The sequence below is a fragment of the Phytophthora parasitica genome (assembly GCF_000247585.1).
Source record: "Phytophthora parasitica INRA-310 unplaced genomic scaffold supercont2.19, whole genome shotgun sequence".
Lineage (NCBI taxonomy): Eukaryota > Oomycota > Peronosporomycetes > Peronosporales > Peronosporaceae > Phytophthora > Phytophthora nicotianae.
Genome location: NW_008649005.1, coordinates 873,707 through 901,490, shown reverse-complemented (window position 1 = coordinate 901,490; position 27,784 = coordinate 873,707). Strand labels below are relative to the sequence as shown.

Below are 27,784 nucleotides of genomic sequence, written 5' to 3'. Positions count from 1 at the left end.
GGATTCAGCGGCATCATGGTTCAGATAGTTTTTTTCCGGAGGAGGGTCAATGTGAAAAACTTGATCCGACATTGCGATAGCGTAGAGTGTTATTCCAAGTGTTTGGGAAATCAACGCAGCTCTGATCGTGGAATGAAAAATCACACGCTCTGGTGGTTTCTTGTCTAGTAGTTACGACATTTATTTATAAGAACTGTACGTTGTCTGTGAAATTTGTATTGTAATGATGTGGCCTTTTACGTCGGTAACGCCAAAAATTAGATTTGCCGTTGCCGACGGCTCGTTCTATTTTTTGCAACAAATAATAACTTTTTTTGTGAGGGCCCTCCTTAGTTTCCCCCTTGAACTACAGAATCTACTTTGGAGCGGAGGGTTGCTTGCTTGCACTCAACATCACGCCGTCTTGGTCAGAGGACTCATCCATAAGCAACTACTGCGTCCATCCACCCTATCTTCCGAGTCGGAAGATAATTTCAATTTAACAGCATTACATCCGACGAATGAACTAGTTGCGCAACGCAACCACAGAACTCAACAGAGACTCCATTGGTTTTGACTCTGGGATATAACCTGAAAAAACACCAGTCTCCGTTGAGCTCTGTATTAGCGACGTCACGCATCAGTCTATCACTCGTTAATCAAAGAAGCCGGTGCACCACACATGTTCACAATCCGCCCTCGGGGCCTAGTGAATCACAATGGGATCACTGACAACCCTCCCCCGCAGCAAAGTAAACATCTAACCACGCGGTCAAGCATGGGATAGCCTCCAGGGAATAGACCACTCGTCAATTCACTTGGCAAGTGTGATTAGCATTCCTCGGTATTCCTCGGCCTGGACGCGGCAGCAGCTCGTGCCAAATGAGCACCAAGCTCAAGGACATCGAGATCAGGACGTCGCGTGCCGCGTTCGACTCTCTCGCGACGCCCGAAACGCCCAAAGATGGTTTCAAGTCGCCTATGCTAGAGGAAGAGGAACTGACTCCTCAAGGCGCTTCACTCGGGGAATTGCTCGTTATTTCAATGCCTCGTATGGCTATCCGAATGGCATGGGCAGCGCAATGGGCGGCACTGGGCCCCTATCTACAGACGATGCTTCCTCGCTATGCCGTGCAGTTGACACAGCTCAGCGGACCACTTAGCGGCGTCTTAATGGCGCCAATTGTCGGGGTGTATTCCGACCAAAACATGTCGAGGTTTGGACGTCGTCGACCGTACCTAGTTGCTTCGGCAGTAGGGAGTATAATCTGTTGGGTCCTTATGGGCTACACACGAGAGTTGGGAGACGCTTTGGGCGATGTCGGATCTGGGAAACCCGGCGAAGTGACAGACCGCAAGTGGACTGCTCTACTCACAATCTTCTTCTACCTGTGGATGGACATCACCGTCAACATTGCACAAACTCCTGCGTTGTTATTGATCTCGGACTTTGCTGGTAAACGTCAAACTATCGGCTCTGCGATGGGTCAAGGATGGTCGACACTTGGAGCGATTGTTGTGGCAGCCTACACGGAATTCTTTGGCGCAGCGTACAACTCTATGCACTGGTTCTTGGGAATGCTGTCTGTCTTTATGGCTGTTTGTATTGGAGCATCATGCTACGTGGCGAAGGAGATTCCACAAGAACGGGTGGTGGAGAAGCGGGGCTGCTGCAAGAATGTGGCCTACGCATTTGGGTCGATATACGGTGCTGTGAAGACGCTTCCTGGAATGCTGGTGGTCTACTGCATTGTAATTTTCCTGAATCAATACGCCTTCGCGGCCTACAACGGCAATAAAGGAATGTTCTTCGGTCTCGAGGTGTTTGATGGAGACGCGACCAACTCTGCGACTTGTGGTGACGAGTGCTCAGAGGGGCAGCGGGACTATAACCGAGGCGTTCGGCTTGCTGGAGGGCTCGCTGATATGCTGTTTTGCATCGTGGGATACTTGTACTCGTGGGTGCTTCCTCCTCTTGTGCGTCGCTTTGGGGCTCAAAAGATTGCAACACTTGCAACAATTCCCCAGGTTTTGCTGATGTTGATGGCATTCTGTGACGTCGTGGCACTGGATGTGATCATTGTGGCCCTCACGTCTATCACTATCAGCACGTTCTTCGCGTTGGTAGTACCGATCATCGTTCACATATTCGGCCAGACTGCTGATATTGGCGTGTATGTGGGCGTCGTGAACTCCGCGAACTCGTTGGGGCAGCTGCTGAACTTTATTGTTGGGTCGGCGTTGGTGGAAACCTCACTGGGCTACAGACTTCCTGTTTTCGTGGGCGGCGCTGTCAGTCTGCTGGCATTCCTCGTCTGTCTCTTCTTCTTCAAGATCAAGATGAACTCCATGTAAGCCGACAACTATAATTCGTGTATTTTATTGTGAACGTTAACGCAACGTTTCTTTTAAGTGAGAGTGTTTCGTATCCGATAGTTTGAATACCAGGTTATCTGTCAGTTGAATAATGTAATCACTGGACGAGGTGGTACATGACACTGTACAATTCGTGAGATAAGCTGGTATGACGCTTATTAATACTTCTTGAAGAGCAAGTTCGCAAGACAGATCCCTGTTCGAGATCCCGAACCATAACAGTTGTCGATGATGCTCATTGGTGTTTTCTCGTGCGCTCTCACACCGTGACTCGCCTTAGTTAATAATCGTTATCATTCCTCAATTTCCTTTCAAGTCGCTGCAACAAGGCAAAATGAGATCGTTTCAAGACGTTGAGATCGGAACCTCCCGCAGTAAATTCGACTCCCTCGCGACACCCGAGACGCCCAAAGATGAGTTCAAGTCGCCTATGCTGCAGGAAGAGGAACTGACTCCTCAAGGCGCTTCATTTAGGGAATTACTCATCATTTCGATGCCTCGCATGGCCATTCGAATGGCTTCGGCAGCGCAATGGGCAGCACTCGGTCCTTATTTACAGACGATGCTTCCTCGCTATGCCGTACAATTGACACAGCTCAGCGGACCACTTTGTGGTGTCCTGGTGGGGCCAATCGTCGGTGCGTACTCGGACCGAACCACGTCGAGGTTTGGACGTCGTCGGCCTTATCTTGTCACTGCTGCAGTGGGGAGTGTTGCGTGCTGGATCCTCATGAGCTACACACGAGAACTGGGAGACACCTTAGGAGATGTGGGGTCTGGAAAACCAGGAGAACTCACCGACCGCACATGGACTGCTCTACTCACTGTACTCTTCTACTTCTGGACAGGGTTTATGATCCACCTTGCGCGTACGCCTGCTATGTTACTGATCTCCGACTTTGCTGGCAATCACCAGACCGTCGGGGCTTCACTTGGTCAAGGATGGTCAGTTCTCGGAGCTGTTCTGGTGGCTGTATACACGGAATGCTTTGGCGCAGCTTACAACTCGTTGGCCTGGTTCATGGGAATGCTATCCGTCATCATGGCCGTAAGTATTGGAGCAGCGTGTTATGTAGCAAAGGAGATACCACTGGATACGACGATGACGAAACGAGGGTGTTGCCAGAATATCATCGACGCCTTTGGTGCCATTATCAGCGCCGTTCGATCATTGCCTAAAGTGCTGGTGGTGTATTGTATCGTGGTCTTCTTCGTCCAGTACGCTTATGCTGCCTACAATGGCAACAAAGGCATGTTCTTCGGTATCGAGGTCTTTGACGGAGACGCCACCAATGCCGCCACATGTGACGATGAGTGCTCAGAGGAACAAAATGACTACAACCGAGGTGTCCGGCTCGCTGGAGGCGTGGCAGATATACTATTCTGCGGCGTTGGGTACTTGCATTCGTGGGTTCTTCCTCCACTCGTGCGTCGCTATGGCATCCATCTCGTTGCAAGTTTAGCGATAATTCCTCAGATGTTGCTGATGATCATGGCATTCTGCGATGTGGTTGTGCTGGACGTGGCTATCGGCGCACTCACCTCCATTACCGTGGGCACCTTTTTCGCATTGATCGTGCCGCTTATTGTGCACGTACTAGGTTATACTACCGACATCGGCGTGTACGTTGGAGTGTTATCTTCCGTGACTGCGTCCGGTCAACTGCTCAACTTTATCGTCGGTTCTGCTCTCGTGGAAACTTCACTGGGTTTCAGACTACCAGTATTTGTAGGTGGTGCTGTCAGTTTACTGGCATTCCTCATCTGTGTATTCTTCTTCAAAGTCAAGATGAACTGCATGTAACACGAAATAGAGATAGAATCCCTTTTAGCTTTTATTGCGCCGTAGATTCGACAGTTCTCGACAGGCGGCAGATCCGAATTTGATCCCGATTCGGATACACGAAAAGCTGTCTCCCCATTTTTTCTAGTGATGACGTCGTGATATCAACGTAGTCAATACGGTGGACGGCAAGTTGGTCGAGGAACTCCTGGAACGTTTTCTGGTTACGAATAGTAGCGGCGAAGATCGCTACGCGTTGTGGATGCTGGTTCGTACTGCCTTGGTCATTACCGAGGAATGACTGCAGGGCGTGCATCATGGGTGGGAAAGCTGCTACATCGTAGACGCAGTCTCCTGCTAACAAGACATCGGGGCGCTCGTCTTCGTGGTCGGTTGGCTGCCACGTTTCCCAGTCCAACGTCTGCACCTCAGCGGGACAAACGAACTTGCTTGAGTTGATCTCGACGTTGTAGCGCAGATTTTGCATTACGTTTGGCGCGTAGTCTGTGAGCACAATGCGATTGCAGCGACACACGCAGGCAAGCACCATCCCTGTGAAGCCCACACCAGCTCCCAGTTCAAGTACTTTCCTGCCATGAAAGTCGCTCTTGTGGGCGATGACATACTCAGCCAGTAGCCAACCAGCTTCCCAGAGTTTGAGTCCGACCTCATTGAACACCGAAGCCACTCGACAGGTCACGACAACGGACGAGTCAGCGGTAGGAACCGTGTAGGAAACATGGTGCATGGCCTCGGAATTAAGCGCGTCATCAACAAGCTTGGCGTTTAGTATAAACTCCACTAACGCCTCCACAAGCCCGTCGTCCACATCCGCGTGCACCGCTTCAATCTCTGCAACAATAAGCGACTATGTCATTAGATAGTCTTCGGTAATGATGATTTTTGGGTTTGTCGACATACCATCCACATAACTCTTGAGGAATCTGTACGTGTACTTCCTCAGTGGTGCAAAGTCGTCGCAAATTGGGTCGTTCACCACCTCCTGCAGCACTTGAGCCTGCAACAAACAGTAGCCTGTCTTGTCAGTCCTTGAATTCGACTTTTACTTGCTTGTGGAAAATCTAACCTGGAATTCCAGCGAGGCCCAACGTTGATCCACCGCAAACTGCGTCTTGATCATGTGGATGACGTCCTTCACGGGCTCCATGGCACGATACGCCTCTAGTACTCGCTGCAGCTCAGTCTTCATGCTTGTCAAACCCTTGTTCAAAAATTTTGGCGGTTGACAAAAATATTCTAACTCAGAATTTCTAAACCAAAGGTTTCCCAATAAGAATATGTTATCTCAGAATATCATCACGCCCGACTCGAACGGATGGTCAGGCCAGCAGATCCAGTCGCTCCTCAGTAGCGAATCGACTCTCTATCTCCCACATCTTCTTCTCACGATGCCGACCGACATGAACAAGTTCCAGCTGGTGCAGACCGCCAAGTTCTCGGTGCTTCACCCCACCAAGGGTGCCAAGCCCATGAAGCCCATTGCGGCTGCCAAGCCCGCCAAGAAGGCGGCTCCGGCAAAGAAGGAGGCTCCCAAGAAGGCCGCCCCTGCCCCCAAGAAGGTCGAGGAGGAGGACGACGATGACGACGACCTGTTCGGTGACGACGATGACGAGGAGGAGGATGAGGCTGCCAAGGCTCTGGCTGCTAAGCGCGCTGAGGCTGCCAAGGCCGCCAAGAAGGAGAAGAAGAAGCCCGTGGAGCGCTCGCAGGTCGTGATTGAGGTCAAGCCGTGGGAGGCCGAGACGGACCTCGAGGAGCTGGCCGCCAAGATCAAGGCTCTGCCCGTCGAGGGTCTGACCTGGGGTGAGGGACACAAGCTGGTGCCTGTGGCTTTCGGCATCAAGAAGCTGCTGGTGCAGTGCGTCATCATCGATGACCTCGTGCTGCTTGACGACATCACGGACGCCATTGAGGGTTTTGAGGACTACGTGCAGTCGGTGGATGTTGCCTCCATGAACAAGCTGTAAGCCTGCCCTGTAGTAGGAATAACCGCTTCTAAATGAATGTGATATCCCTACCTTGTTGAGGAGCGACGCCCTTCGAATGAAGCTCGCGACGAAATGCACTCTAATTTACAGTTGATACTCTTCACTTTACCTTGATTCCATTCCTACACTGTTAGGCTCGCTCATGTTCCGTGATGTCGAACACTTCTCAACAAATAACCGATATTTCTGCATCTTTAATCATCAATTAACCGTTACATTACATTTAACACTTCACTTCGAACCATTCGAAGCATCGAAGACTTGTTCGCCGCTATGTTGGAATGCCAGAACTGCGGCGCCGTGGGCGACTCGTTCTTTAGCGAGAACTACTTCGGCGAGATGGTGTGCGAGTTGTGCGGCACGCAGAGTTTTCTACAGGCGCGTAACGAGACGCAGGAAGCCGAGGACATGGGCATGGACATTACGACTGTACTGAAGACGCTCAAGCGCCGTGTAGTTAAGAAGAAGCGAAATGCAAACGAGACTGTGATTGGTGAAGAGAGAAATAAACGATTGAAGACGAAAGAGCACGAGAAAGAGAAGAAGCTGCCAGAGCTGCTGGACTGTGTTATCGCCACGCAGATGGTACTGGATTCCATGGCTCGAGCGCTCATTGAGCGTGTGGGGACCGACACATTCCCTGCTGATGAGTACCCGAAGGCAGTTAAGGAGTTATGGTTCAAATTCTTAAAGACCTGGGGAGTTAAGGGCGCCAAGCCGTTGTTACGCTGTTATAACGAGTTTTTCCTGTTCTACTCCAAGGAAGAGGAGAAGAGCATGGACCCAGCTGCAACGTTTGACTTGTTGGAGCAGTGGGATGCAGAATGGGAGAAGAAAAACGAACAAGATGAAGTAAAAGAAGAAGAACACAAACAGGCAGAAGAGAAAAAAGAGAAGACAGGCGAGAAACCTCGGAAGAGAGTCAAACTTAGACGTCGCAAGTTCGACGAGCTCAACATGTTCTCCATTGTGGACTTAGTGGGGATCTTGGTGCTCGCCTCTCGTGTGTTAAATCTGGGCTTACTGCCAAGTGATTTCGCAGAATGGGTCACCACAGGAGTGATCCCGTACCACAATTCGCTGGCCGCGTGTTGCGCAGACGTCCCGGACGTGCGAGATTCCGTGAAGTTTGTTGCCGGTTTCTTCCAATCTTTGATGCTGCGTCACAGAGCGACTACCGTTCAAATCGCCTACTCTGCCCACCATCTTCAGTACCACATGGGCCTACGTCTACCCCCGTTAAATGTGCCACTTGCAGCTCACCGTATCTGCGCTACAATGGGGTTTCCTGGTGAAGTATACCGCAATTTCCAGTGGATCACAGGCTTTATGAACGTGGAAGGAGAGATGACGGAGCTGCCACTGATGCTACAAGCCGAAGTCGACGGCTACCCCAGATTTAAGCTAAAACACACGAAGAAAGACCGAGCCAGAGTAGATGCGATTCTTGAGTCTGAGGTGGGGATTGTAGCGCATTTGATTGTGGCGATTAAAATGTGTGCGAATTGGCACGAGTGGATCTACGAACGGAGTCACAAACAAGACGAAGAAACCAAGGAAAGCGAGGAAGTTAGATACAATGCACCTCCTGTTGCTGCAGTACACGACGCGCATCTTCTCCCTCGACGTGCTCTCGATACATTTACGCAGTTCGCCAAGCAGGTTTTCATTGATCCGGACAAATCTGCTGTACCTGAAGAGCTCCAGATGCACATTGAACAGCTAGAACGCATCCAGACACGTGAGGAACCTGGAAACGATCAGTGTGAGAGGCTCAAGTCGAATGATCTTTACGCGTATCCAGCTATTCACGTCGATGGAGTTTTAGCTGAGAGTGACACGGAAATTGAGGAGCGAATGGAGCGTTTGAGATCTCGAGAAGTTGACGGAGACAAGAAGATGGACTCGTTCTTTTACCCAGTCTTTTACCAGACTCACCGAACTGCTCTACATCCAGCATACGAGCATGTACTGGAGATATTGTGCAGGAAAGTCAACATTCCAATCGCCCAAGTTTTGCCCATTCTGGCAAAGCTTGATAAGCGGATGAAGAGCTTAATCTACCACTTCGAGCGCACGAAATACCACACCGAGTTGCTTGAAGCAGGTCAAGCCAGATGGAAAGCTACCAAGGCCAGTTTGGAGCCCACGATCGTCAAAGCTTCATATCGTCTGCAGCGTCCCAAACGCGATCAAGACGATAGTAATTTTGCCTTCTCGGAAATGCTACGCGCCGATGCGCCTTGAAACGTCGCGACCGGCGAGTCGCGATCCTCCGTCACTAGTCATTTCGAGCAGCTAGAGTTAGAAGCTATGGTACGGTAATGGCAGAAGATAAAGTATTGAATTCGCTGACTTGTTTGGGTTGTAGACTACATGCGCACAAGCTATTAAGGCGTGGGAGGCCAAGAACTCGGCGTCGGCGGAAGAATCTTCTGTGATCAAGCTATATTGCCAGATGCCTCCGATCGCAAAGCTTGATAACTCGCTCAACACGCTCAAGAACTGCGAGTACGCCATCTTTATTTATTTATTTTTTTTTTTTTACAGATATTTAGAAATCTAACGAGTTTGTTGCAGACAGTTGTCGTTGTCAACGAACGCAATTGATCGCCTTATCCCTCTTTCAGGGATGAAGAAGCTGCGGATTCTGTCACTTGGTCGGAATCAGATCAAGAAGATCGAGAAATTGGACGATGTCTCGGATACGTTGGAGGAACTGTGGCTGTCGTACAACGTCATCGCCACGCTGGACGGACTGTCAGGACTCACGAACCTCACGACGCTCTACGTATCCAACAACTTGATCAAGAGCTGGGACGAACTCGACAAACTTGCGAGTTTACCCAAACTACGAGACGTGCTATTCACGGGAAACCCTATTTACGAGAATCTGAGCAAGGAAGACGCTCGACTCAACGTGCTCAAACGGATCCCCAAAGTTGCCAAGATCGACGGTGACATGGTCAAGCAGACGGAACGTGATGCCGCGCTAGGACAATAAAACACCCAGTGACCTTCACAGTATTTTTCATTTCTTTTTGTAAAGGTTTAACTGCAAACTGCTCACTTGACATATAGTACGCCTGCGTACTTTTATCTTTACTTTCCGTTCTTGAGGTACTGGAGCATGTAGCTGAAGTCCTTTTTGCCGTAGCCACAGGCAACCATCATGTTGTAGAGCTGGTGCACTTGGCAGGTCAGTGGGATCGACACTTCGGCGTGTTTGGCGCAATCCATGGCAAGTCCCAAGTCCTTACGGTGCAGCCCCACAGCGAAGCCTCCTTCGTAGTTGTTAGACGCCGGCACGTTTTCCATCAAACCAGGGTACGGGTGGTTGCTGTTATAGAAACACAATAGTAGTTTATCAGCCTTCGCCCCAATATATAAAGGGCTTCTTCGCTTCAACTTACACAAGGGTAGACCAGCACGAAGACGTGGACGTGTCCATGATGTTCTTGAGGATCTTAGGGTCAATACCCAGCGTCGTGCCGAGGTTCATAGCCTCCGCCACCGACGCCATTTGAATAGCCAAAGCCAGGTTGTTGCACAACTTGGCAATCTGACCCGTAGCTGGTCACAATAAACAGTAAACCCTTTAGTACACCGCTCAAATATACCGCTAGAGTTGTTCAATACGTACAACTTCCACCGCAATGCACCAGGTTCTTGCCCATCGCCTTCAGCACCGGTTTCACACGCTCGAATTCTTCTGGTTCACCGCCCACCATGAACGTCAACGTGCCGTTCTGAGCACCCGCCACGCCGCCAGACACCGGAGCGTCCACGAACGTGGCTCCGCGGTCGTGAAGCTCCTTGCTCAGCTTCTTGGTGAAGATCGGGTCGATAGTACTCGAATCCAGCAGCAAATGCTCGCTGCGTAATGCCTCGTGCACGCCGTCCTCACCCAGATACACACACTCGACGGTGGCGGTGGACGGCAGCATGGTGATGATGGTGTCGCACTGCTCAGCCACCTCTCGGGCGTTGGCAGCGGCTTTCGCTCCCTGGTCCACCTGCCTTTGCACGTTGGCAGGCACGGGGTCGCACACGACGAGTTTGTGTCCGTGTTTGCGGAGATTGTCGGCCATGCGTCCGCCCATTTGGCCCAAACCGATGACGCCCACCTGGTCCTTAGAGGACACGGTGGACATCTCCCGGCACATGGGAGTAAAGCGTAGCGCTTGACTGGAACGGAGGAAGGTCGTACGGAGCATTGCGAACTTGGCGACTTGGTTGATACCGGACGGAACGGCGAATGACACACTGAATTCGGCTTCTGGTTGACTTGAAATTGTTCGCCAACTTCAAGTTAGGGGCGATCGCGTTAAGTACGAATGCAGGCCTGCATCAAAGCAAATGCTGCATCAATCATGGCCGCCGCGTCGGATTTGCAGCACGGCAGAGTCACAATACCCGCGTAGGTCATTGAGGGCGACGCGGAATGGGGCATTCGAGTGGCGGCGCAATGGAGGAGAGATGATTGGCCGGTTTTCGACGTTTATGGTGAATGTCGAGTGGTTATAGGCAACTTATCGTGCGTTTTCTGGTTGGATCGCCCCACAGTTTCTTGTCGGTGTGCACGGACTTTGGTTTCCTTGGTGCTGCGGAGAGTGTTAAGCCGCAGTATTTTCGTAGAGTTTAAACGTCGAAGAGAATATGTCTTTGGATCACGTCTTCTTGACGCGAATCGGTACTCCCTGTTGAGAAATATTGCTGTTTGGTGACGTCATGCTGATGTAGGCCAAAATGGTCGTCACCAAAGCGGTCAAGGTCCGTCTGCAGAACAAGCACTTGTATCGATGTCGGAATTATTGCACGATGGAAATGGAGTCACGTTGTTTGTTTTCTTGGTGCATTTAGCGACATCCAGATTTACCACCCTTTAGGAACGGGAGGATGTAGGCGAAGTCTTTGTGGCCATTGCCGTGATTTACCATCAAATTGAACAGCTGAAGCACAGAGTTTGTCAGCGGTACAGACACTTCGGCGCTCATTGCGCAAGACGAAGCGAGGCCTAGATCTTTGTGCATGAGCTGCACTGCAAACCCTCCCTCGTAACCTTTCGACGCGGGGATATCTGGTATAATGCCTGGATAAGGATGATTTCTGTCACCATTTCAATGGGTTAAAAGCCTCCAGATTGCAAAATAGCAACCTGGTGAAGCCACAACGTACGTCGTAGAAGACCAACACCGCGAAGTCGATGAGTTCATGACCCTAGAACACAACAAAGGGATGTAAAACAGTGTCAGCAGTCACCTTATCGTGCAAGCTCATCTTGTGAACACACTCAGCCAGAACGTTGGGGTCGATGCCAAGCGCAACTCCCAGATTTGTCGCCTCCGCGATTGATGTCAGCTGAATGGCAGCAGCTAAATTGTTGCACAGTTTAGCAATCTGGCCCGTGGCTGCAAGACACCACAACTATCAGACACGCAAGTATAATACAACTGCCGCAAGATCCAAAAACGAACAGCTTCCACCGCAATGCACCAGGTTCTTGCCCATCGCCTTCAGCACCGGTTTCACACGCTCGAATTCTTCTGGTTCACCGCCCACCATGAACGTCAACGTGCCGTTCTGAGCACCCGCCACGCCGCCAGACACCGGAGCGTCCACGAACGTGGCTCCGCGGTCGTGAAGCTCCTTGCTCAGCTTCTTGGTGAAGATCGGGTCGATAGTACTCGAATCCAGCAGCAAATGCTCACTGCGTAATGCCTCGTGCACGCCGTCCTCACCCAGATACACACACTCGACGGTGGCGGTGGACGGCAGCATGGTGATGATGGTGTCGCACTGCTCAGCCACCTCTCGGGCGTTGGCAGCGGCTTTCGCTCCCTGGTCCACCTGCCTTTGCACGTTGGCAGACACGGGGTCGCACACGACGAGTTTGTGTCCGTGTTTGCGGAGATTGTCGGCCATGCGTCCGCCCATTTGGCCCAAACCGATGACACCCACGCTCTTGTTAGTGCCGAAGCACTGGGTACTAATTCGTCGCATTATGGCAGCAGTATAGAGGACTTGGTTTTTACAATTAGTGAGAACTCGCATCTCGTAGAATGACACATCGTCGATGTGACATCGAACTTCAAGGTGAAAGTTGTCGGCTATCAAAATCGATGACGTGGATTGAATGTTGTGCGAAGGTAGATGTTCTTGACACGACATTCGCGTAACATTATACTCCGCTGTGAAGCTGAAGACGAGTGACTTGTTACATCTACATAGCATCTCGTTTCACAAGAGGCATCTCTTTCAAGTCCTTCAAAACAATTTTTCTTTTTTATCGGGTTCTGTCCAAGATCGTCACCTTCTGAGGGTGACTGTACATTCAGCAGTTTCCTTAGTTGATGACGTCCACGAGGAAGTCGAAGATGTCCGTGTTCCTAATGGCCGTCTGGATGTCCTCCTTCTGCAGCGTTCGTCGCTTGTTCTTCTCCGAGTATCCCCACGAACGCAGCGTCAGTTCCAAGATGAACATCTCGCAGGCCTTGGCGAACAGCACAGGCGCCTCGGCGCTGATCATGCGAACGTCCTCGTCCGACTTCATGATGCGTTTGATGCGCGCAAGTGGCAGATCGTTGTGGTTCTTGAAGTCTACAGCAGCAACATAACACAACGTCCCATTCAACAAACGTTTTTTTTTGTGTCACAGAAAGAAGTGTGTCATTGACACACTTCTATTGGGTCTGTGCAGTACCTTGTTCGCTGCCGACTTCAAGCTGCTCCATCTCCAGCAACTGCTTGGCCCAGAAGGACTTGAGTTGCTGCTCCATCTGCAGCTGGTGCTGGGCTTGTTCGGCCTCAGTGAGCTCCACCACTTGGCCCTCCATTGTTCCGAGTCTCTAGGAGTTATTACGAGAAATTCCTGCAGGCTTGCAACGCGAAGAGCTCAACCAGCGTGTAGACGAGTGCGAGCGCAGTAACGTGAAGGCGCTACGAGCTTGTGGGCGGCGCGGGACGAAGAGACAGCGATGCACTCGGTGGCGCAACTCGACTCTTCAGATGTTCCGAAAATGCAGTCAGCTTCGGTTTCTTGATAAGTGGTGTAATGTACATAAATATATGTGTTGACACTAAACATGAAGCTAGGTGGCTACACTACAAGTTGCAGTTGTCGATCTTGTGCTCGCTCATTTCTCTCTGTGTACAAGCAAACAGGTTAGTGCGGCAATACCACAAACTCAAAGCATACTAACGCACCCGCATACTTGCGCGCAGACTCTGCAGCTGCATTTTCTTCTTGTCGATGGTGGCTATGGGCGTCTGAGGAGACCGGGTCAAGTTCTCTGGTATTGGATCTTTTCGGGTGGGTGTGGTGGGGGATGGCGGTCGAGGCTCATCAAGATACAGTGTAAACATTTGTCCCAGCGTATATGCTTGGTGATCATCAGCGTCGGTGTCATTCTGCTCGCTTGAAGACCAGGGATTGCACTGGTCCATAGCAAGACTACTCGTACTCGATTCGTGGTTATTGTTTTGCAGTAGCCTCGGCGTCTTCTTCTGTTGGACTTTTGACACCTTAACTCCTCGCCTCGATGCGGAAGAAGCAGATCTATTGCGTTGCGGTAAGACTCGAACGTCTTGGGTGGCTACATTTTCTGAGCGTTGTCGGATCGACTGTACCGGTGGCTTCACAACAGCTTCGTCTGGAGAATATGTGAATTGCACGGACGTGTTGATCACAGTACGCGTGACTGGTCGAAGTGATGTCACGATGATACGTAAAACATGTCCATACAACTGCAAATGCTCAGTGTAAGTACAAATGATTACCTAGCTACATCAATAGCACTTACATCACTCGGTCTAGTTAGACCAGGGAAGTACAAGAACGGATTGAAAAATCGAGATGGGGTTGATCCTGGTGGTAGTCGCGGGTCATCGAAGAGCAAGCAGTTCTCGCCATCCGCCTGCATATTAGATGTGAGTATTCTTCGAAACTTACGCTAAGTCAAATCTCACCATAAGATCGTCCAGTATAACTGTCTTGGAAGGGTCAACCGAGGTGTCTGTGAAAGATGCCTGGAATCGCCAATTCGCCAAAGGTTCAGGATGGTCTAGCCTCAACTCCAGCATGTAGAACGTCGGATCGTCGGCTTTTGGGACGGCAGGAGGGTATTTTCTGTCTGGTTCGCTAATGACTTCAACCTGGACTAATTTCGGTGTTGGTTCCACCTCAGGGCGTGGCGGGGATGGAGGTTCAACACTTTTTTTATTATCTTTGCTGCCTTTCCCGATGGCAGTCCTGGGACGGTTCTTGCGCTTCGTCTTAGGAGCGGTCTCGACAGCTGAAGGAGAAAACCAATCTTTCGGCTGTGAATCCGAACATTTTAATAACGCTGATCGGCATCTGGCATTCAAATGAGCTTTACTCTTTTTTGGATGAGAGCCCGCAGACGTCAAAGGTCTTTTAGGCAGTGGTAGTGCATTGTGTACAGCTGCACTACAAGTCTCTGAGATTCATCAACAAGATCGTAAATTGGGTTTTCGAAGGCATTTCCAACGTAGTTCAGCTTACCTAAATCGTCGTGAATCTGGTTACTACTAAGTTCATCTTGGACGCGCTCTTCGTATGGATTCGAGTCTTGTTCTTGATTCTCGTCTCGATAATTGTCGTTTAACAATTTCGATCGAGGAACCTAAAAAAACTCAACCGTTAGAGTATAATTACATGACCTTGAACTAATAGACGACTACTTGCCTCATGACTGGTGATGGTATCTCGTCCCCAATTCACAGCAGAATCGATCTCCTTCGCTCAGATAATCTAGTTAGTACGTCGTTACTGTGTTGCTTTCACCTATAGTACTCACATTCCATGTATCCTGCAGTAGTTGCTCCGCACGCTTCTGCTTCGGATCAACCCACTTTTCTGTGGATACTTTAGCTGCGCTTTGGCGAGAATATCTCCTTCCAGTACTAGGTCGCGGTGGCCACTGTTCACTCTTCTTCTCTGACTTCTCTTCGCGAGCGGTGTTCGGCAACGATCGACTTTTTCTATTAGTCCTAGAGTGAGGTTGGTTGGATCGTGTGACCTCTAAGTCTTTGACAGGCTTTATGGTAGGCAGAAGAGAGGTGGGTTTCGTTTCGACAAGTTCACGAAGCTGCTCCGATGACGCAACTTCAGGCGTCCGATGATTTTTCGACTTGGACAGCATCTTGATGGTGCGGTCCAGCGCCTGGAACTTGGCCTCAATGAGGCTACAAGACATCGTTAACGCAGCGATTCGTAAGGAACTCTGGCGATGAAGTACCGTGCTCGCAGCAAGTAAGACAGGCCGTGTACTATGTATAATTCGAGAATCTGAACAAACGAAGAGGATATTTTTGTTTTCCTTGATCACCGTGCTTGATAACTGCTCCTAATATCACCGTAGTTACTCAAAGACTTTCAGTTGGATCTGACGTGTCGAACATGAGAGCAGCTTGATGTTCGTCGTCCGATGAATTATCGATGCTGCAATGAATGCCGAAGCTACTCGAGAAGCTAAGGATCGGCTGTTTCGGTTGCGTTACTGGATTCGAAAGGCCTGTAGCACTCGTTAAAGGTACTTGGCGTGTTTGCTTCCTCCACGTTGGACGTGCTTGATTCTCAATTAGAAAAGCAACGAGCAAGCTCTTCTGTGCTTGCTCATCTTCTGTTAAAGTGGTCGTTTTCCCAATGTTGTTTGCGCATGCAAGTGGCATCGAATCGTTCTGAGGAAGTTTAACTCACAGTGATAAAGAGTGAAGAATACGACAAAAAGTTTCACGACTTACCGCGGCAATTGCGTTGACGTCGGCACCAAAAAGAACAAGCAGGTACGCTATGGGGTACAGGTTCTTGCAGCATGCAACATGTAAAGCTGTATACAGATCGGATGTCCGTTGCCAATTTACGTCGACACCAGCATCCAGTAGGAATCGAATAAGTGGTTGCACAGCATCAGCACTTTGTGGACTGTCGATGTTGTCGATGATGCTGTGTAGTACGTCTCTCATGTAGCTTTGCTGGAGATCGAAACCGTTCAACAGCATGAATCGCAGGATATCGAGTCTTCTTGTCGCGCACGCCTCTCGAAACATCCGCACGGTATAAAAGATCAACATTTGACCCTGACGGCAACGAAAAACGTGTCACCATTGTGCTAGATAATCAGATAGCAACTGGGTGATCCTACCTCCTCAAGATATTCCGCTGCGCACTCCAGTGCTCGCAGATTCCCATCGCGAACAAAGTCGACTAGCAACTTCCCGTTGGCCACCAAGTTGGCTGCAGACTCCGGATCCAGCTCACGCAACTTCTCCAGCCGCCTCATTTCATCCAGCGGGCTTCCTACACAGCGGAATGCCATGATATCTATACCCGTCCAGTGTGGATCTAAAGCGTCCCTTCAAAGTGGTGAAGGCTCGCGACCCTAAAACATTTTTTGGTTGCAAATCTCGAGTCATGGAATTGGCTTGGCTTAATATTCATAAAAACACAAGATGGTGGAATGCAATAAGATCTGCACTTCCATTCCGTGACGGGACTCCCGCCATCTCCTCAGGGTGAAGACAACTGTAGCAAGCACTGCAACGCCACCTATCAGGATCGCACATTTGGTGCTGAAGGAATAGCCAAAACAACACCCATAGGGATGCTGTGGCCAACGCGTCAAGAAATTAAAGATGGCGACTGATGAATCTCATCGTGATCGATTTCCCGCGTGGCGAAATGGAACCACACATCAACTTCTGCCCGACAACGTTTTTTTTTTTAATCTCGAGGCAAGCAGTACAGAGCTCTCGAGGTTTGTACTTCAAGTTGTGCATACCTGTTCATGTAGGCAGCGACCTGGTATCTTGGTTCCGTGTGTTGCTGTTGAAGATGGAACGATTACCCAAATGCTGCTCGGAATGTAAAAGTCCAAGGTCATTCTCCAATTTCATCTCGTCGAGGCAATCTCCACCCAGCGAATTCGTTGTCGAAGATGAAGGATTTCGAGCAAGGCTACGACCTGCACGCTTCTCCCAAGCTTGAAAGTGTTCAAGATGGAGGTGACAAAACCCCATCTCATCCGTCTATTTGGTTGCTGCTGGCGATCTCCATGCCTCGGATGGCGATTCAAATGGCGTGGGCAGCTCAATGGGCTGCCCTGGGCCCATACCTGTCGACAATGCTCCCTCGGTATGCTGTCCAGATCACGCAGTTCATCGGGCCAATTGCTGGTGTGCTGGTAGCTCCAAGTGTTGGTGTCTTCAGTGATCGCAGCACAATGAAAATGGGACGTCGTCGACCATTCCTCATCGTCGCTGGAATCCTCAGTATCGTCTGTTGGATCGCCATGGGCTACACACGTGAAATGGGTGAAGCACTGGGCGACCATGGTGACGGCACCGACGGAGGGGAGACCGATCGCACGTGGACCTCAATTCTTACGGTGTTCTTTTACCTCTGGATGGACATCACGGTCAACGTCGTGCAAACCCCAGCGATGCTTCTAGTTGCTGATTTTGCTGGGGATCGACAGACTACGGGCGCAGCTCTCGGCATGGCTTGGGCTACGCTTGGGGCAATTCTAATTGCCGGGTACATTGAATTTTTCGGGGCCGCCTACAAGACACTGCATTGGTTCATGGGCATGCTATCCGTTACCATGTTCATCTGCGTTGGTATCGCTGTGATCTTCGCCAAAGAAACGCCACTATCTCCACGTGAAGTGGACAACGAGTCATCCTGTACTCGAGTCAAGCACGCGTTTGCTTCCGTGTACCATGGAATCCGCGCACTCCCGGCAGTGCTGGCGATCTACTGGGTGGCCTTCTTCTTCGTCCAGTATGGCTACACAGCGTACAATGGCAACAAGGGGCAATTCTTTGGGTTGGAGGTCTACGGCGGAGTGTCTGAAAATGCTGACAGTTGCGACCCATGCAGCGACGAGCAGGACGCTTACAACCACGGCGTCAGCATTGCCGGTGGTCGTGCCGATCTTCTGTACAATATCGTGGGATACGTGTGGGCGTGGGCCTTGCCGTTCATGGTGCACAAGATCGGCGTGAAGTGGGTTCTTACTATCTCAACAATCCCTCAAGTACTTTACACGGCAATGGCATGGATCAGCAGCCCCGGGTTCAACATCTTCGTGGTTGCCACGACAGGGATCACGCACGCCGTTTGGTTCACACTCGTTGTTCCGGTTATCATTCACGTGTTTGGAGAGGAAGAAGACATCGGTGTCTTTGTGGGAGCTCTCAACTCTGCAAACTGCTTCGGCCAACTGCTTAACTTTGCTATTGGCACGGGGTTGGTGCAAACGTCTCTCGGATACAAACTGCCGGTTTTCGTTGGAGGCATCTCCAGCTTTCTGGGCTTCCTCACGATTCTGGTTTTCTACAAAATGAAGATGAACAGCATGTAAAAAGCTGCTTTGATCTTGCGGTGGCCACGTATAGTTCTTGTACACAGTAGCGTTAGGCTTGTTAATGGATTTCGTTCTCCTGGTACGTGTTCCAGTCCACCTTAACTGCCGATCGCGTTGAAGTAAGTTACGTGTCCTCGATGATCACTTGGAAATGAAGTTAGCCTTTTAATCAGGTACATCAATGATGTGTGGTTCCTCCAGACTCGGTTGACGTTGAAGGCGCGAAAAAAAGTTTTGCGGTAAATCATAATCACCAGTGGTAATGCAGTGAACCATTCACCGATCTCGAACTTCGTCAAACTCTCTCGAAGGAAGACATGAGCTCCCCCCGAGAAGTGAGGTTTGCAGAAAATTGTTCGACTTGAGCTTCAAGAGCACAAAGACATCCAGCGCAGCAAACGTCAAGTCGCAAGTATAGCTCAGTGCTGAAGCCGCTGCGCTTTTAAGGTTTTAAATGGAACTTTACATCTCCGAGCGCTTTCATCACCTTCAAACAGGACGAATCAGATGATACACGTGAGCACGGTGGCTTGACGACACCCCGAAGATAAATTCATACATTACTTGTACAGAGTACATCTTAGGCCTGCTCTCTCACTCATTGGCTCCACAACGTCCTTAATCTCTGAATGAAAACTTTTAGTCGGCAGCGCTAGTTGTTTGGCCGCACGAACCGTGCCCCTTACCCAGTGATATTTACCACAACAAACGACCTGATCGACCCCATCGGGGTGCGGTGCTGGCAAAGGAGATGCACCAAGTCAAATCGGCTGGGATTACTTTTCGGAAGCTCATCACTTAAATAACTTCAAGGCGGTAATTTACCGCCGGTATGCAGTGGTTTGAGGCAACAACAGTGGACAAGTATCCCTTTCTTGTAAAATTAAAATAATAGCTGGCAGGGCCTGGCACGTGTGAGATAACGACATAAAGACAAAGCAAATTGCAGCAAAGTCACCACGATATAAAGCTTTGTTGTCCTGAAATGGATTCGGCATCCCTCCCGCGTAAAATCGAGCATGATAACCAAGCCCCGGTATCCCATCTGCTCGAGGTAACAACAAAGTGCTTTGCAGTTTGTGGCACAGTTTGGACTTGGGCTGCCTGTTTTTTCGCTCAGCGGATGGTTAGCGTCACCCGCTCGAGCTCACCGCACGTTCAAGCTGGCGTAGAAGAGCTAACTCTATTAACTTGGTAGTGTCTTTCTCACTCGCTCATTCTCAAACTTGCTCTCTCGAGCGGACTGGACTCCTCTGCTCACGATGGCCGACGTCGAGAAAGGCTACGACCTCCAAAATTCGCCCAAGCGAGGAGCCAAGGAAGGCGCCGATGAGCAGACTCCGCTGTCTCACCCGCCAATCTGGCTGCTGCTCGCGGTTTCCATGCCGCGAATGGCTATCAACATGGCGTGGTCGGCTCAGTGGGCGGCTCTCGGTCCCTATCTGTCGACAATGCTGCCCAACTTTGCAGTCCAAGTCACTCAGTTCATCGGTCCAATTGTCGGTGTGCTGGTCGGCCCCAGTATCGGCGTTCTCAGTGACCGCAGCACCGCCAAGTTCGGTCGACGACGTCCGTTCCTTATCGTCGCAGGCATTCTAAGTATCATTTGTTGGATTGCCATGAGCTACACGCGCGATATGGGCGAAGCTCTTGGTGACCACGGTGACGGTACTGATGGCCAACCAACCGATCGCACATGGACGTCGATCCTCACCGTGTTTTTCTACCTGTGGATGGACATCACCGTCAACGTCGTGCAAACTCCAGCCATGCTTCTAGTGGCTGACTTTGCCGGTGATCGTCAGACCACGGGAGCTGCTCTGGGTCAGGCGTGGTCAACTTTGGGCTCGATCCTCGTCGCCGGCTACATCGAGTTCTTCGGAGCCGCCCACAAGACACTTCACGAATTTATGTGGATGCTGTCGGCTACGATGTTCATTTGCATCAGCGTTGCAGTCCTTTTCGGAAAGGAGACCCCACTGGACCCTAGTAAAGTCGATGCTGTGTCCACTTGGAAGCGTATCGGTCACGCCTTCGCGTCCGTATACCACGGTATTCGCACGCTTCCTGGTGTACTAGCCATCTACGGCGTTTGCTTCTTCTTCGTCCAATACGGCTACACAGCATACAATGGAAACAAGGGGCAATTCTTTGGCCTCGAGGTGTACGATGGCTCGGCTGAAAACGCCGACACTTGTGACCCGTGCACCCCCGAACAGGATGCCTACAACGACGGTGTCAGTATTGCCGGTGGCCGTGCCGATCTGCTGTTCAACATCGTTGGCTACATTTACTCGTGGACGCTGCCGTATCTGGTGCACAAGTTTGGTGTAAAGTGGGTTCTGACGTTCTCGACCATCCCGCAGATGTTCCTGATGGTCATGGCATGGACGAGCAACGTGACGTTCAACGTCTTTATCGTTGCCATCACTAGCATCACCCAAGCCGTGTGGTTCGCTCTCATTGTGCCGGTGATCATCCACGTCTTCGGTGAGGACGAGGAGATCGGTATCTATGTTGGTGCTCTCAACTCGGCCAACTGCTTTGGTCAACTGCTGAACTTTGCCATTGGTTCAGGACTTGTTGAAACTTCGCTGGGCTACAAACTTCCAGTGTTCCTTGGAGGCATCATGAGCGCCCTCGGCTTTATTACTGCCTTGCTATTCTTCAAGATGAAGATGTATTCCATGTAAAGCGGTGCTTGATTGCACCGAACCTGCAGATTGCGGTACTCTGCTCGTCCATCTCTTTCGTTTCTAGGACTTTCAAACGTTCAGCAACCAGTGAACATATAAAATTATTTGCTATTGCTTCCACATGGCTCCTATTACTAGATTCATTGGTCTTGGTATCTACATGGAGTGCATCTTGACCTTGAACAGGGATAGAGTAAACACCAGACCGAAGAAGCTCATGAGACCGCCAAGAAATATCGGTAGCTTGTAGCCCATGGAGGAGTCAACGATAGCAGCGCCGACAGCAAAGTTGAGTAGTTGACCAAGACAGTTGCTCGCGTTGAAGACGCCAACATAGACCCCGATATCAGCATCATGTCCAAGTACATGAACAATCACGGGGACATTGAGCACGAAGAGAGTGGTAATAGTGAGCGAGGTTAAGATCACAATGGCCACGTTAAGTGACACACTAGTGGAGAAGGCCATGACGATCAACAAGGACTGGGGGAATAGCGAGACCACGAGCATCCACTTGGCACCAAATTTCGTCACAAGCCACGGCAAAACCCACGAGTACATGTAGCCAACAATGCTGAAGAGGAAATCAGTTCTTCCTCCGGCGACTTGAACTCCATGGTTGTACGCGTCTTGAGCCTCGGTGCAGTCAGGTGCACACGTCTTGGCACCAATCGCTGTGCCACCGTACACTTCGATACCAAAGAATTGCCCCTTGTTGCCGTTGTAGGCTGTAAAGCCATACATGACACAGAAGATCACGATGCAGTACTTTAGCAGCTCTACTGGAAGTGATTTGAAGCCGTCGTAGATGGACTCAAAAGCGCTCTTCACTTGCTGCCACCTCGACTCTGTGAGCAGCTCAAGTTTACCACGTGGACGCTCTTGACTGAAGAAGCACGCGATCGAAACTGTACCAACCATCACTACCGACAGCATGCAGAGGAACCAGCGAAGCGTCAGGTGGGCCGCACCGAACAGGTAGATGTAGCCTGAGACCATGATCGATCCGAGCAAAGACCAACCCTGACTGAGGGAAGAGGCGAGTGTTTGGCGTTCACCAGCGAAGTCAGATATCATCAGAAACAGGGGGGTCTGCACCACATTCACGGTGATGTCCATCCAAGTGTAGAAGAAGATCGTCAAGAAGATGGTCCAGAATCGTTGAGTCTCTTCTCCTTTCTTGCCGCTACCGGTGTCGCCCAGCGCGTCACCAATCTGACGAGTGTATCCCATAGCCGTCCAGCAAATGGCACTGGTGACTGCACCGTACATCAGGAAAGGTCGACGACGACCCCATTTGCTAGTGCTCCGGTCACTAAATGCACCAACTATCGGAGCCACAAGGATACCTGTTGCCGGGCCGATGATCTGGGTGAGTTGAACGGCGTACTTGGGCATCATTGTGCCGAGATAGGGACCAAGTGCAGCCCATTGAGCTGCCCAGGCCATCCTAATGGCCATTCGGGGCATGGAGATCAGTAGCAAATGTGGGATCGAGGCGCTGACGATTGATGTGCGTTCTCCTTTGAAAGTCGGCGAGCTTTGCCTTTCATAATTGCCGGCTTCGAGTTCTTTGGCTATGTTGTCCATTTTAAACCAGGTTTCGTGTTGAGTAAGTTGGGGAAGCGACGCCAATTCGAGAATGAGAAAGAAAATAAAGAAAACCAGACACTAACTCAGGGGGTCGCGTTGTCTTAGCCGCGACAAACGGGCATGACCTTGTCCGTTGCATCAACGGAAATGGTGGAAGCCTGTCGTTCGTTATGGTAAGTCCCTTCAAGCTCTGCCCATGCTGGAATATATGCAACTCGGTTGCAAGACTTAACAACAATAGTGCGGCTACCGATGTGAAACGGTCCGCCATCTCGTATAGTGGTTGAAATGGTCGGATTCAGCTAGCATAGGTGAGGTTCAGTGAACACTTGAGGTGCAGCATGTTAGGATTGTTATCTAGAAACTCACCTTCCTCATTTTTATAGTGGTCTACAAGAAGATGGCGAAAGCTTTCACATTACATGACACCGAAAACTTACCCCTGGTAATTAGCCACAGCAGGTCTACAGTATGTTTATTTCTAAGTATATATTACTGGATAACGGGACTAATAGCAGCAATTCCACGATCGATTACATCGAAACAGACCAAGCTCAACAATAATGGAGCGATCTTCAGAAGCTAACTTGCTTTGTTCAAGATCAAAAGCCGACCAAGATAAAACCGCGAGACTGACATGGCATCAGAGCGCCCTCCGAAGTTATCGATGCTGTCAGCGAAACTACACTCAAAACTTTACTGTTACTGTAGTGGTAGTAATTCCAAAAGACCTCCACCATCTTCAACATGCATTCCCAAATCTTTTTTTTTTTATTGTTTTTTATTATTGCATCGCTCTTCACGGTCTTGATGGACGCAATATAGCTATCATCTCACACAAGAGCAAGAAAACAACCTCGCAAAGCGGAAACTTATACAGAAAAAAATGCAACCACCACACAGTCTGGAGACGCTTAGTTTTCCTCAACGTCCGGATCCACAATCTGGCGCAGAGCGTCCGGCACAAAATCGAAGTGCGCCTGGTCCTCCACGGAGTAAGGCTCGATGATGCTGATGCCATCATCATGAGCCGCAGCTTCCAGCGCGTCGCACGCCTCCAAGAAAGTCATCGCGTCCAGCTTGTCGTACGTGAGCTTCGTCGCCTCCATGAACTTTTGGATACGGAAGTTACGCGCCAGCTTGTTCACCGTGATGTTGTCAGGTGACTGCACCAGCTCCGTGTCCACGATGTTGATGCCGATCTCCGTGTCGCTCGTCATACTGCGGCGATTCCAGTTGGCCGAGCCCAGCGACACGTACACGTCGTCGACAATCACCAGCTTGCTGTGGATGTAGAGCTGCTTCGACTCCTTGGTCGTGTAGAGCTTGAACTTGTCCGGGTACGCCTTCTGGATCGGAGCGACCATGTCATAGAGGTACTTGGCGTAACCCGTGTAACCAGCCTCAACAGTGCGCTGCACGATGACAATGAAGCGTTCGATGCTGGGCATCATCTCCATGATAGCGTCCAGAAGCTCCGGCACCAGGATGAAGTACTGGTCCTGGATGAAGATGTAGTTCTGCGCGTTGCGGATGGCCTTAATGCGAGCGTGGAAGATGGACTGTTCTCCCTGCGGCGCGAAGTCGTAGTGATCGTAGTCCGGGCTGAAGGTACGGCACAGCTGGACGGCGTGGGTGCCATCCTGCGGGATGTCGAGCGGAATCTCACCCTCGTCAATGGGCGGGAGCTTGGAGAAGTCCGGGTTCTCGAAGTCCAGCAGGTCGTCCATGAGGTCCTGCGACGGCTTCTTGTCCGAGTTCCAGCGGTCGAAGAAGTTCTGAGCCACGTCCTTAGTGGCAGGGCCTTCAATGCGGGCGTGGGCATCCAGCCAGCCGTCCCACAGACACTTGATGCCTGTGCGTTCCCGCAGCTCGGCCTGGTCGTGCTCAATTGTGTCCCAGCGGTCGTTGGTGAGGTCCACACCGCCCACGTAGGCGACGAGATCGCGGCCCTTGCGTACGATCACCGACTTCTGGTGGTGCGACGACGTGGCGTGCGGCAGACGGTCGTCGTACACGAAGCGGGCGGGGCCGTACTGCTCTGGAGGCGGCAGCGCATTGATGAGATCGCGCAGCTCGTGGTTCTGCGCACGTTCCGTGATATTGGACCACACGAGCATACGCCAGTCGGCGCCGCGCTTAACGGCGTGCTCGGCCAGCTCAGAGAACTTCGTGCCGGGCTCGTGGGGCTTGAAAGGAACGTTGCACGTGCCCCAGCCGGTGAGGTAGACCAGGTCTCCACGACGCACCTCCAGCATGTCGTCGGCCACGTCGCTGAAGTAAGGAGCAGAGGCCACGTAGAGCTTAACGCGGTTACCCTTAGTGTAGAGATGGATGCCCTCACGCTGGTACCCGTCGCGCGATGTGCGCATCTCTTCCTCAGTTAGGAACCATCGCGTTGGCTCAAGGTAAGGCTGGTCAAAGGGGGCCGTGGCCTCCTTCTCGGGCTTCTTCTCACTCTGGAAGGGATCGACGATGAAGTGAAATGCGCGGCTGAGTCCGTCCATGACAAATATGCACAAGAACCAAGAGAATAAAGATGCGCGCGGCTTGAGCTCGAGGGCGCAGAAGCTGGAATGAATGAGATCTTTAGCACGCACGTAGATGTGATATGCTTGGTATACCTCCTCACATGCGGACGGATGGGTACATATGTATAGATGATGACTCACGTGTTTTCTACAAGTATGAATCTGTAAGGACCATTGTATACTATCTGCGACCGGATACTTGATTAAAATCAGGCAGTGCAAGCTGGATTTTTGAGGATGAACCGGAGTCTCAATCGCGACCTTCGGGTATAGTGAAGCTCAGTCGTGTGTTTAATCACGTAGCTGCTTGAAAGTCGGATAGAATTGTTTGATGAGACCAACAAGTAGTATCACCAAACAGTTTCTCCGTCGTTAAATTTTAATTGGCGACTTTTTATGTGGGTTTTGGAAGGCACCCAGAATCTGGGCCAGATGCCTACTGGACTTTACAAATTTCATATCCAGAGTTTAGTAGTCGAGTCATTCTAACCGTTGCCTCAAAAACCCAAAATTACTCAAGCAACTCAAACTTTGCAAATAATCCGTGTTGTGTTGACTTTGATACTACTGCTATATAAGATTGCCACAGGAAAGTCGTACCCAATATAATGGTTTTTGTCTCCTGATATTTGATTCACGTGCTTTCTGCTCGTACCTTAGTTTAATCAAGAATGTCATACCTTGATATCTCGTACCCGTCATGTAAAACACGTGGATGTTGCTTGTGGCGGCCAAGTGCAACATCATCGGTAAATTACGGACGACAAACGTAATTTATTTATGGTGAATGTCTTCCAAGGGATGGAAAGTCGACGGGGCTAAAGGGAATAGAGAAAGGGGGCAATACATATATTTGTCCATTAGGTTGCTGTAGCCCGGTTGCATCTTGGTTTATCAGTCTCTGCCATAATCTCTCTCTCTCTCTCTCTCTCTCTCTCTCTCTCTCTCTCTCTCTCTACGTTATAATGTATGTTGATATGGTTGCTACTGATCATACACCGAGAAATTTACTACAGAGGTCGTCGCTGTAAGTTGTCGTAAAAATACTTGGCCAGCTTTATTTCGTGGAACCATTTGCTTTCAGGTTGAGTTTCAACTCTATTGGGAACAAGCGCGCAGCAACAACGACGACGTAACATTACAGTAAACGAAGTAGAACATCCGTAGCTACTCGTTCTTACTGAATGAAGATTTGTCAAACAACCGGCAAAGGTATATTCTTTAAGGAGTTTGCCTATACATAATTAAAAGCACAAGCAAAAGCGCAAACATTTAGTAGGTGTGCCGTAAAAGCACAGGTCTGTGGAGTACACTACCCGTGGAAGTTATCCTTAGTAGTACTTGTCAATACTCGACAGGGACCATTCACAAGTTGTTGCAAGAACTGCAGCAATAACAATAGAATACTAGCATGAAAATCCAGAGCTCCCCGTGCAGAACACGGCATTAGTTTGTTTACCAATGGGATTCACGGTTGCCAGGTGGATTACGCTCAGATTGAAAAACAATCGCATAGAGGCAAAATCAATGATTTTATTTAAGCGGTTGAAGTGTCTACAAGTGCTACATGCATATCGTATTATGGCTTCCTCATTCATTAACTTTCGCGTTGTAGTAATCACGCCGTCAGCTCTGTTAGGCCTAATTCTCCCTCATTCCGCTTTTCACTCCCTTGAGCATACTGCGACTCTAGCGCAATGTCTGCCTCGCCTTTCGATGACTTCTCCAAAGGTTTGAGCCGCGCCTTCGAGTTCATCGTCGACCCGTTCCACCTGAAGAAAAAGGCTGAAAAGGATGCCACCGCCCCATTCGACCAACCTTACCTCGAGCCGACGCGCTGGTTCCTGACTGAAGACGAAATGCTAAGGTCTCGCAACGGATCCAAGCGCGAAGGCATGCACCTGTATTCCACGGGTAACCGTGTGAAACTTTATGTTGCTTCTGCTGGTTACTTCAGCGACGTAGCCGATGACATGAACTCCGTGCGCGACGGAGATCTAGTGTACCTCACCGGGTGGGGAACCTGCAATGTGCCGTTTAAGCCGCACGAGCCCGATACGAAGCTATGCGATCTAGCTGAGGGTGCAGTGAAGCGTGGTGCTGACTGGCGTATGCTCGTGTGGTCCAACCTCACGGAGCGTGCACAGAATCACGAGGTGCGCGACCTCATCAATTCTCTGCCGCCGCCAGAGAAGTACGGCCCGGCCCGCTTCGTGTACGATGACCGCCTGCCGTTCCCTACGTCGTCGCACCACCAGAAGTCGGTGATTGTACGCAAGGGCCGCGATCTCGTCGCTTACGTAGGCGGTGTCGATCTCACTAATGACCGCTGGGATACTATTGAGCACGATCAGGCCGAGCTGCGGGAACGCACAGGCATCAAATGCCAGTGGAATGGCTGGCTGGACGCACACGCGCGTGTTGAAGG

General features: G+C 50.5%; 15 protein-coding genes across 15 annotated transcripts in view; 8 read left to right on the top strand and 7 right to left on the bottom strand.

Annotated features, from left to right (window-relative positions):
• The first annotated feature begins 529 nt into the window (after nucleotides 1–529).
• Nucleotides 530–2,543, top strand: PPTG_10458 (hypothetical protein). Its single transcript, XM_008905152.1, has one exon. The coding sequence runs from the start codon at nucleotides 862–864 to the stop codon at nucleotides 2,332–2,334; it is 1,473 nt and encodes a 490-aa protein (XP_008903400.1). The 5' UTR covers nucleotides 530–861; the 3' UTR covers nucleotides 2,335–2,543.
• Nucleotides 2,544–2,689: 146 nt separating this feature from the next.
• Nucleotides 2,690–4,401, top strand: PPTG_10457 (hypothetical protein; the record flags this gene model as incomplete). Its single annotated transcript, XM_008905151.1, has 1 exon — nucleotides 2,690–4,401. One exon carries the CDS (start codon nucleotides 2,690–2,692, stop codon nucleotides 4,157–4,159), a length of 1,470 nt encoding a protein of 489 aa, XP_008903399.1. The 3' UTR covers nucleotides 4,160–4,401.
• PPTG_10456 (hypothetical protein) lies at nucleotides 4,093–5,859 on the bottom strand. Its single transcript, XM_008905150.1, has 3 exons — nucleotides 5,226–5,859; nucleotides 5,060–5,156; nucleotides 4,093–4,990 (listed from the first exon to the last, which is right to left on the bottom strand). The coding sequence occupies exons 1-3, from the start codon at nucleotides 5,346–5,348 to the stop codon at nucleotides 4,191–4,193; spliced, it is 1,020 nt and encodes a 339-aa protein (XP_008903398.1). The 5' UTR covers nucleotides 5,349–5,859; the 3' UTR covers nucleotides 4,093–4,190.
• Nucleotides 5,428–6,288, top strand: PPTG_10455 (hypothetical protein). Its single transcript, XM_008905149.1, has one exon. The coding sequence runs from the start codon at nucleotides 5,437–5,439 to the stop codon at nucleotides 6,124–6,126; it is 690 nt and encodes a 229-aa protein (XP_008903397.1). The 5' UTR covers nucleotides 5,428–5,436; the 3' UTR covers nucleotides 6,127–6,288.
• Nucleotides 6,289–6,420: 132 nt separating this feature from the next.
• Nucleotides 6,421–8,394, top strand: PPTG_10454 (hypothetical protein; the record flags this gene model as incomplete). Its single annotated transcript, XM_008905148.1, has 1 exon — nucleotides 6,421–8,394. The coding sequence occupies one exon, from the start codon at nucleotides 6,421–6,423 to the stop codon at nucleotides 8,392–8,394; it is 1,974 nt and encodes a 657-aa protein (XP_008903396.1).
• Nucleotides 8,395–8,460: 66 nt separating this feature from the next.
• On the top strand, nucleotides 8,461–9,151 carry PPTG_10453 (hypothetical protein; the record flags this gene model as incomplete). The annotated part of the gene is made up of 3 exons (XM_008905147.1): nucleotides 8,461–8,463; nucleotides 8,519–8,658; nucleotides 8,728–9,151. The coding sequence occupies 3 exons, from the start codon at nucleotides 8,461–8,463 to the stop codon at nucleotides 9,149–9,151; spliced, it is 567 nt and encodes a 188-aa protein (XP_008903395.1).
• Nucleotides 9,152–9,160: 9 nt separating this feature from the next.
• On the bottom strand, nucleotides 9,161–12,227 carry PPTG_22599 (3-hydroxyisobutyrate dehydrogenase). The gene is made up of 4 exons (XM_008905205.1): nucleotides 12,109–12,227; nucleotides 9,791–10,274; nucleotides 9,561–9,720; nucleotides 9,161–9,487 (listed from the first exon to the last, which is right to left on the bottom strand). The coding sequence occupies exons 1-4, from the start codon at nucleotides 12,199–12,201 to the stop codon at nucleotides 9,250–9,252; spliced, it is 975 nt and encodes a 324-aa protein (XP_008903453.1). The 5' UTR covers nucleotides 12,202–12,227; the 3' UTR covers nucleotides 9,161–9,249.
• A 27-nt stretch (nucleotides 12,228–12,254) lies between these two features.
• Nucleotides 12,255–13,177, bottom strand: PPTG_10450 (hypothetical protein). The gene is made up of 2 exons (XM_008905146.1): nucleotides 12,851–13,177; nucleotides 12,255–12,747 (listed from the first exon to the last, which is right to left on the bottom strand). Exons 1-2 carry the CDS (start codon nucleotides 12,981–12,983, stop codon nucleotides 12,494–12,496), a joined length of 387 nt encoding a protein of 128 aa, XP_008903394.1. The 5' UTR covers nucleotides 12,984–13,177; the 3' UTR covers nucleotides 12,255–12,493.
• A 74-nt stretch (nucleotides 13,178–13,251) lies between these two features.
• PPTG_10449 (hypothetical protein) lies at nucleotides 13,252–15,365 on the bottom strand (the record flags this gene model as incomplete). The annotated part of the gene is made up of 7 exons (XM_008905145.1): nucleotides 13,252–13,293; nucleotides 13,354–13,893; nucleotides 13,950–14,063; nucleotides 14,116–14,441; nucleotides 14,526–14,606; nucleotides 14,672–14,792; nucleotides 14,967–15,365. 7 exons carry the CDS (start codon nucleotides 15,363–15,365, stop codon nucleotides 13,252–13,254), a joined length of 1,623 nt encoding a protein of 540 aa, XP_008903393.1.
• Nucleotides 15,366–15,392: 27 nt separating this feature from the next.
• On the bottom strand, nucleotides 15,393–16,519 carry PPTG_10448 (hypothetical protein). Its single transcript, XM_008905144.1, has 3 exons — nucleotides 16,314–16,519; nucleotides 15,913–16,248; nucleotides 15,393–15,849 (listed from the first exon to the last, which is right to left on the bottom strand). Exons 1-3 carry the CDS (start codon nucleotides 16,485–16,487, stop codon nucleotides 15,535–15,537), a joined length of 825 nt encoding a protein of 274 aa, XP_008903392.1. The 5' UTR covers nucleotides 16,488–16,519; the 3' UTR covers nucleotides 15,393–15,534.
• A 586-nt stretch (nucleotides 16,520–17,105) lies between these two features.
• On the top strand, nucleotides 17,106–18,533 carry PPTG_10447 (hypothetical protein; the record flags this gene model as incomplete). The annotated part of the gene is made up of 1 exon (XM_008905143.1): nucleotides 17,106–18,533. The coding sequence occupies one exon, from the start codon at nucleotides 17,106–17,108 to the stop codon at nucleotides 18,531–18,533; it is 1,428 nt and encodes a 475-aa protein (XP_008903391.1).
• Nucleotides 18,534–19,763: 1,230 nt separating this feature from the next.
• Nucleotides 19,764–21,356, top strand: PPTG_10446 (hypothetical protein). The gene has a single exon (XM_008905142.1). It carries the CDS (start codon nucleotides 19,799–19,801, stop codon nucleotides 21,227–21,229), a length of 1,431 nt encoding a protein of 476 aa, XP_008903390.1. The 5' UTR covers nucleotides 19,764–19,798; the 3' UTR covers nucleotides 21,230–21,356.
• On the bottom strand, nucleotides 21,322–22,822 carry PPTG_10445 (hypothetical protein; the record flags this gene model as incomplete). The annotated part of the gene is made up of 1 exon (XM_008905141.1): nucleotides 21,322–22,822. The coding sequence occupies one exon, from the start codon at nucleotides 22,820–22,822 to the stop codon at nucleotides 21,389–21,391; it is 1,434 nt and encodes a 477-aa protein (XP_008903389.1). The 3' UTR covers nucleotides 21,322–21,388.
• A 741-nt stretch (nucleotides 22,823–23,563) lies between these two features.
• PPTG_10444 (hypothetical protein) lies at nucleotides 23,564–25,426 on the bottom strand. The gene has a single exon (XM_008905140.1). The coding sequence runs from the start codon at nucleotides 25,330–25,332 to the stop codon at nucleotides 23,740–23,742; it is 1,593 nt and encodes a 530-aa protein (XP_008903388.1). The 5' UTR covers nucleotides 25,333–25,426; the 3' UTR covers nucleotides 23,564–23,739.
• Nucleotides 25,427–27,053: 1,627 nt separating this feature from the next.
• Nucleotides 27,054–27,784, top strand: part of PPTG_22598 (hypothetical protein) — a gene marked incomplete at its 5' end in the record, with an annotated part of 1,870 nt that continues 1,139 nt past the window's right edge. Inside the window, one exon of the mRNA XM_008905204.1 lies at nucleotides 27,054–27,784. Within this exon, the coding sequence (XP_008903452.1) occupies nucleotides 27,054–27,784 (731 nt within the window).

What these genes read in the sequence shown, in the direction of transcription:
- PPTG_10458 (XM_008905152.1), top strand. Translation starts at nt 862, where the DNA reads ATGAGCACCAAGCTCAAGGACATCGAGATCAGGACGTCGCGTGCCGCG.
- PPTG_10456 (XM_008905150.1), bottom strand. Translation starts at nt 5,348, where the DNA reads ATGAAGACTGAGCTGCAGCGAGTACTAGAGGCGTATCGTGCCATGGAG. An exon ending in GGGCCTCGCTGGAATTCCAG is followed by an intron (nt 5,157 to 5,225) that starts GTTAGATTTTCC and finishes TGTTTGTTGCAG; the next exon opens with GCTCAAGTGCTGCAGGAGGT. An exon ending in CCTCAAGAGTTATGTGGATG is followed by an intron (nt 4,991 to 5,059) that starts GTATGTCGACAA and finishes TTATTGTTGCAG; the next exon opens with AGATTGAAGCGGTGCACGCG.
- PPTG_10455 (XM_008905149.1), top strand. Translation starts at nt 5,437, where the DNA reads ATGTTATCTCAGAATATCATCACGCCCGACTCGAACGGATGGTCAGGC.
- PPTG_22599 (XM_008905205.1), bottom strand. Translation starts at nt 12,201, where the DNA reads ATGCGAGTTCTCACTAATTGTAAAAACCAAGTCCTCTATACTGCTGCC. An exon ending in GCTTCGGCACTAACAAGAGC is followed by an intron (nt 10,275 to 12,108) that starts GTGGGTGTCATC and finishes TCTAAGGACCAG; the next exon opens with GTGGGCGTCATCGGTTTGGG. An exon ending in TCGTGCTGGTCTACCCTTGT is followed by an intron (nt 9,488 to 9,560) that starts GTAAGTTGAAGC and finishes TTTCTATAACAG; the next exon opens with CAACCACCCGTACCCTGGTT.
- PPTG_10450 (XM_008905146.1), bottom strand. Translation starts at nt 12,983, where the DNA reads ATGGAGGGCCAAGTGGTGGAGCTCACTGAGGCCGAACAAGCCCAGCAC. An exon ending in TGAAGTCGGCAGCGAACAAG is followed by an intron (nt 12,748 to 12,850) that starts GTACTGCACAGA and finishes TTGCTGCTGTAG; the next exon opens with ACTTCAAGAACCACAACGAT.
- PPTG_10448 (XM_008905144.1), bottom strand. Translation starts at nt 16,487, where the DNA reads ATGGCATTCCGCTGTGTAGGAAGCCCGCTGGATGAAATGAGGCGGCTG. An exon ending in CAGCGGAATATCTTGAGGAG is followed by an intron (nt 16,249 to 16,313) that starts GTAGGATCACCC and finishes CGTTGCCGTCAG; the next exon opens with GGTCAAATGTTGATCTTTTA. An exon ending in ACGTCAACGCAATTGCCGCG is followed by an intron (nt 15,850 to 15,912) that starts GTAAGTCGTGAA and finishes AAACTTCCTCAG; the next exon opens with AACGATTCGATGCCACTTGC.
- PPTG_10446 (XM_008905142.1), top strand. Translation starts at nt 19,799, where the DNA reads ATGGCCGACGTCGAGAAAGGCTACGACCTCCAAAATTCGCCCAAGCGA.
- PPTG_10444 (XM_008905140.1), bottom strand. Translation starts at nt 25,332, where the DNA reads ATGGACGGACTCAGCCGCGCATTTCACTTCATCGTCGATCCCTTCCAG.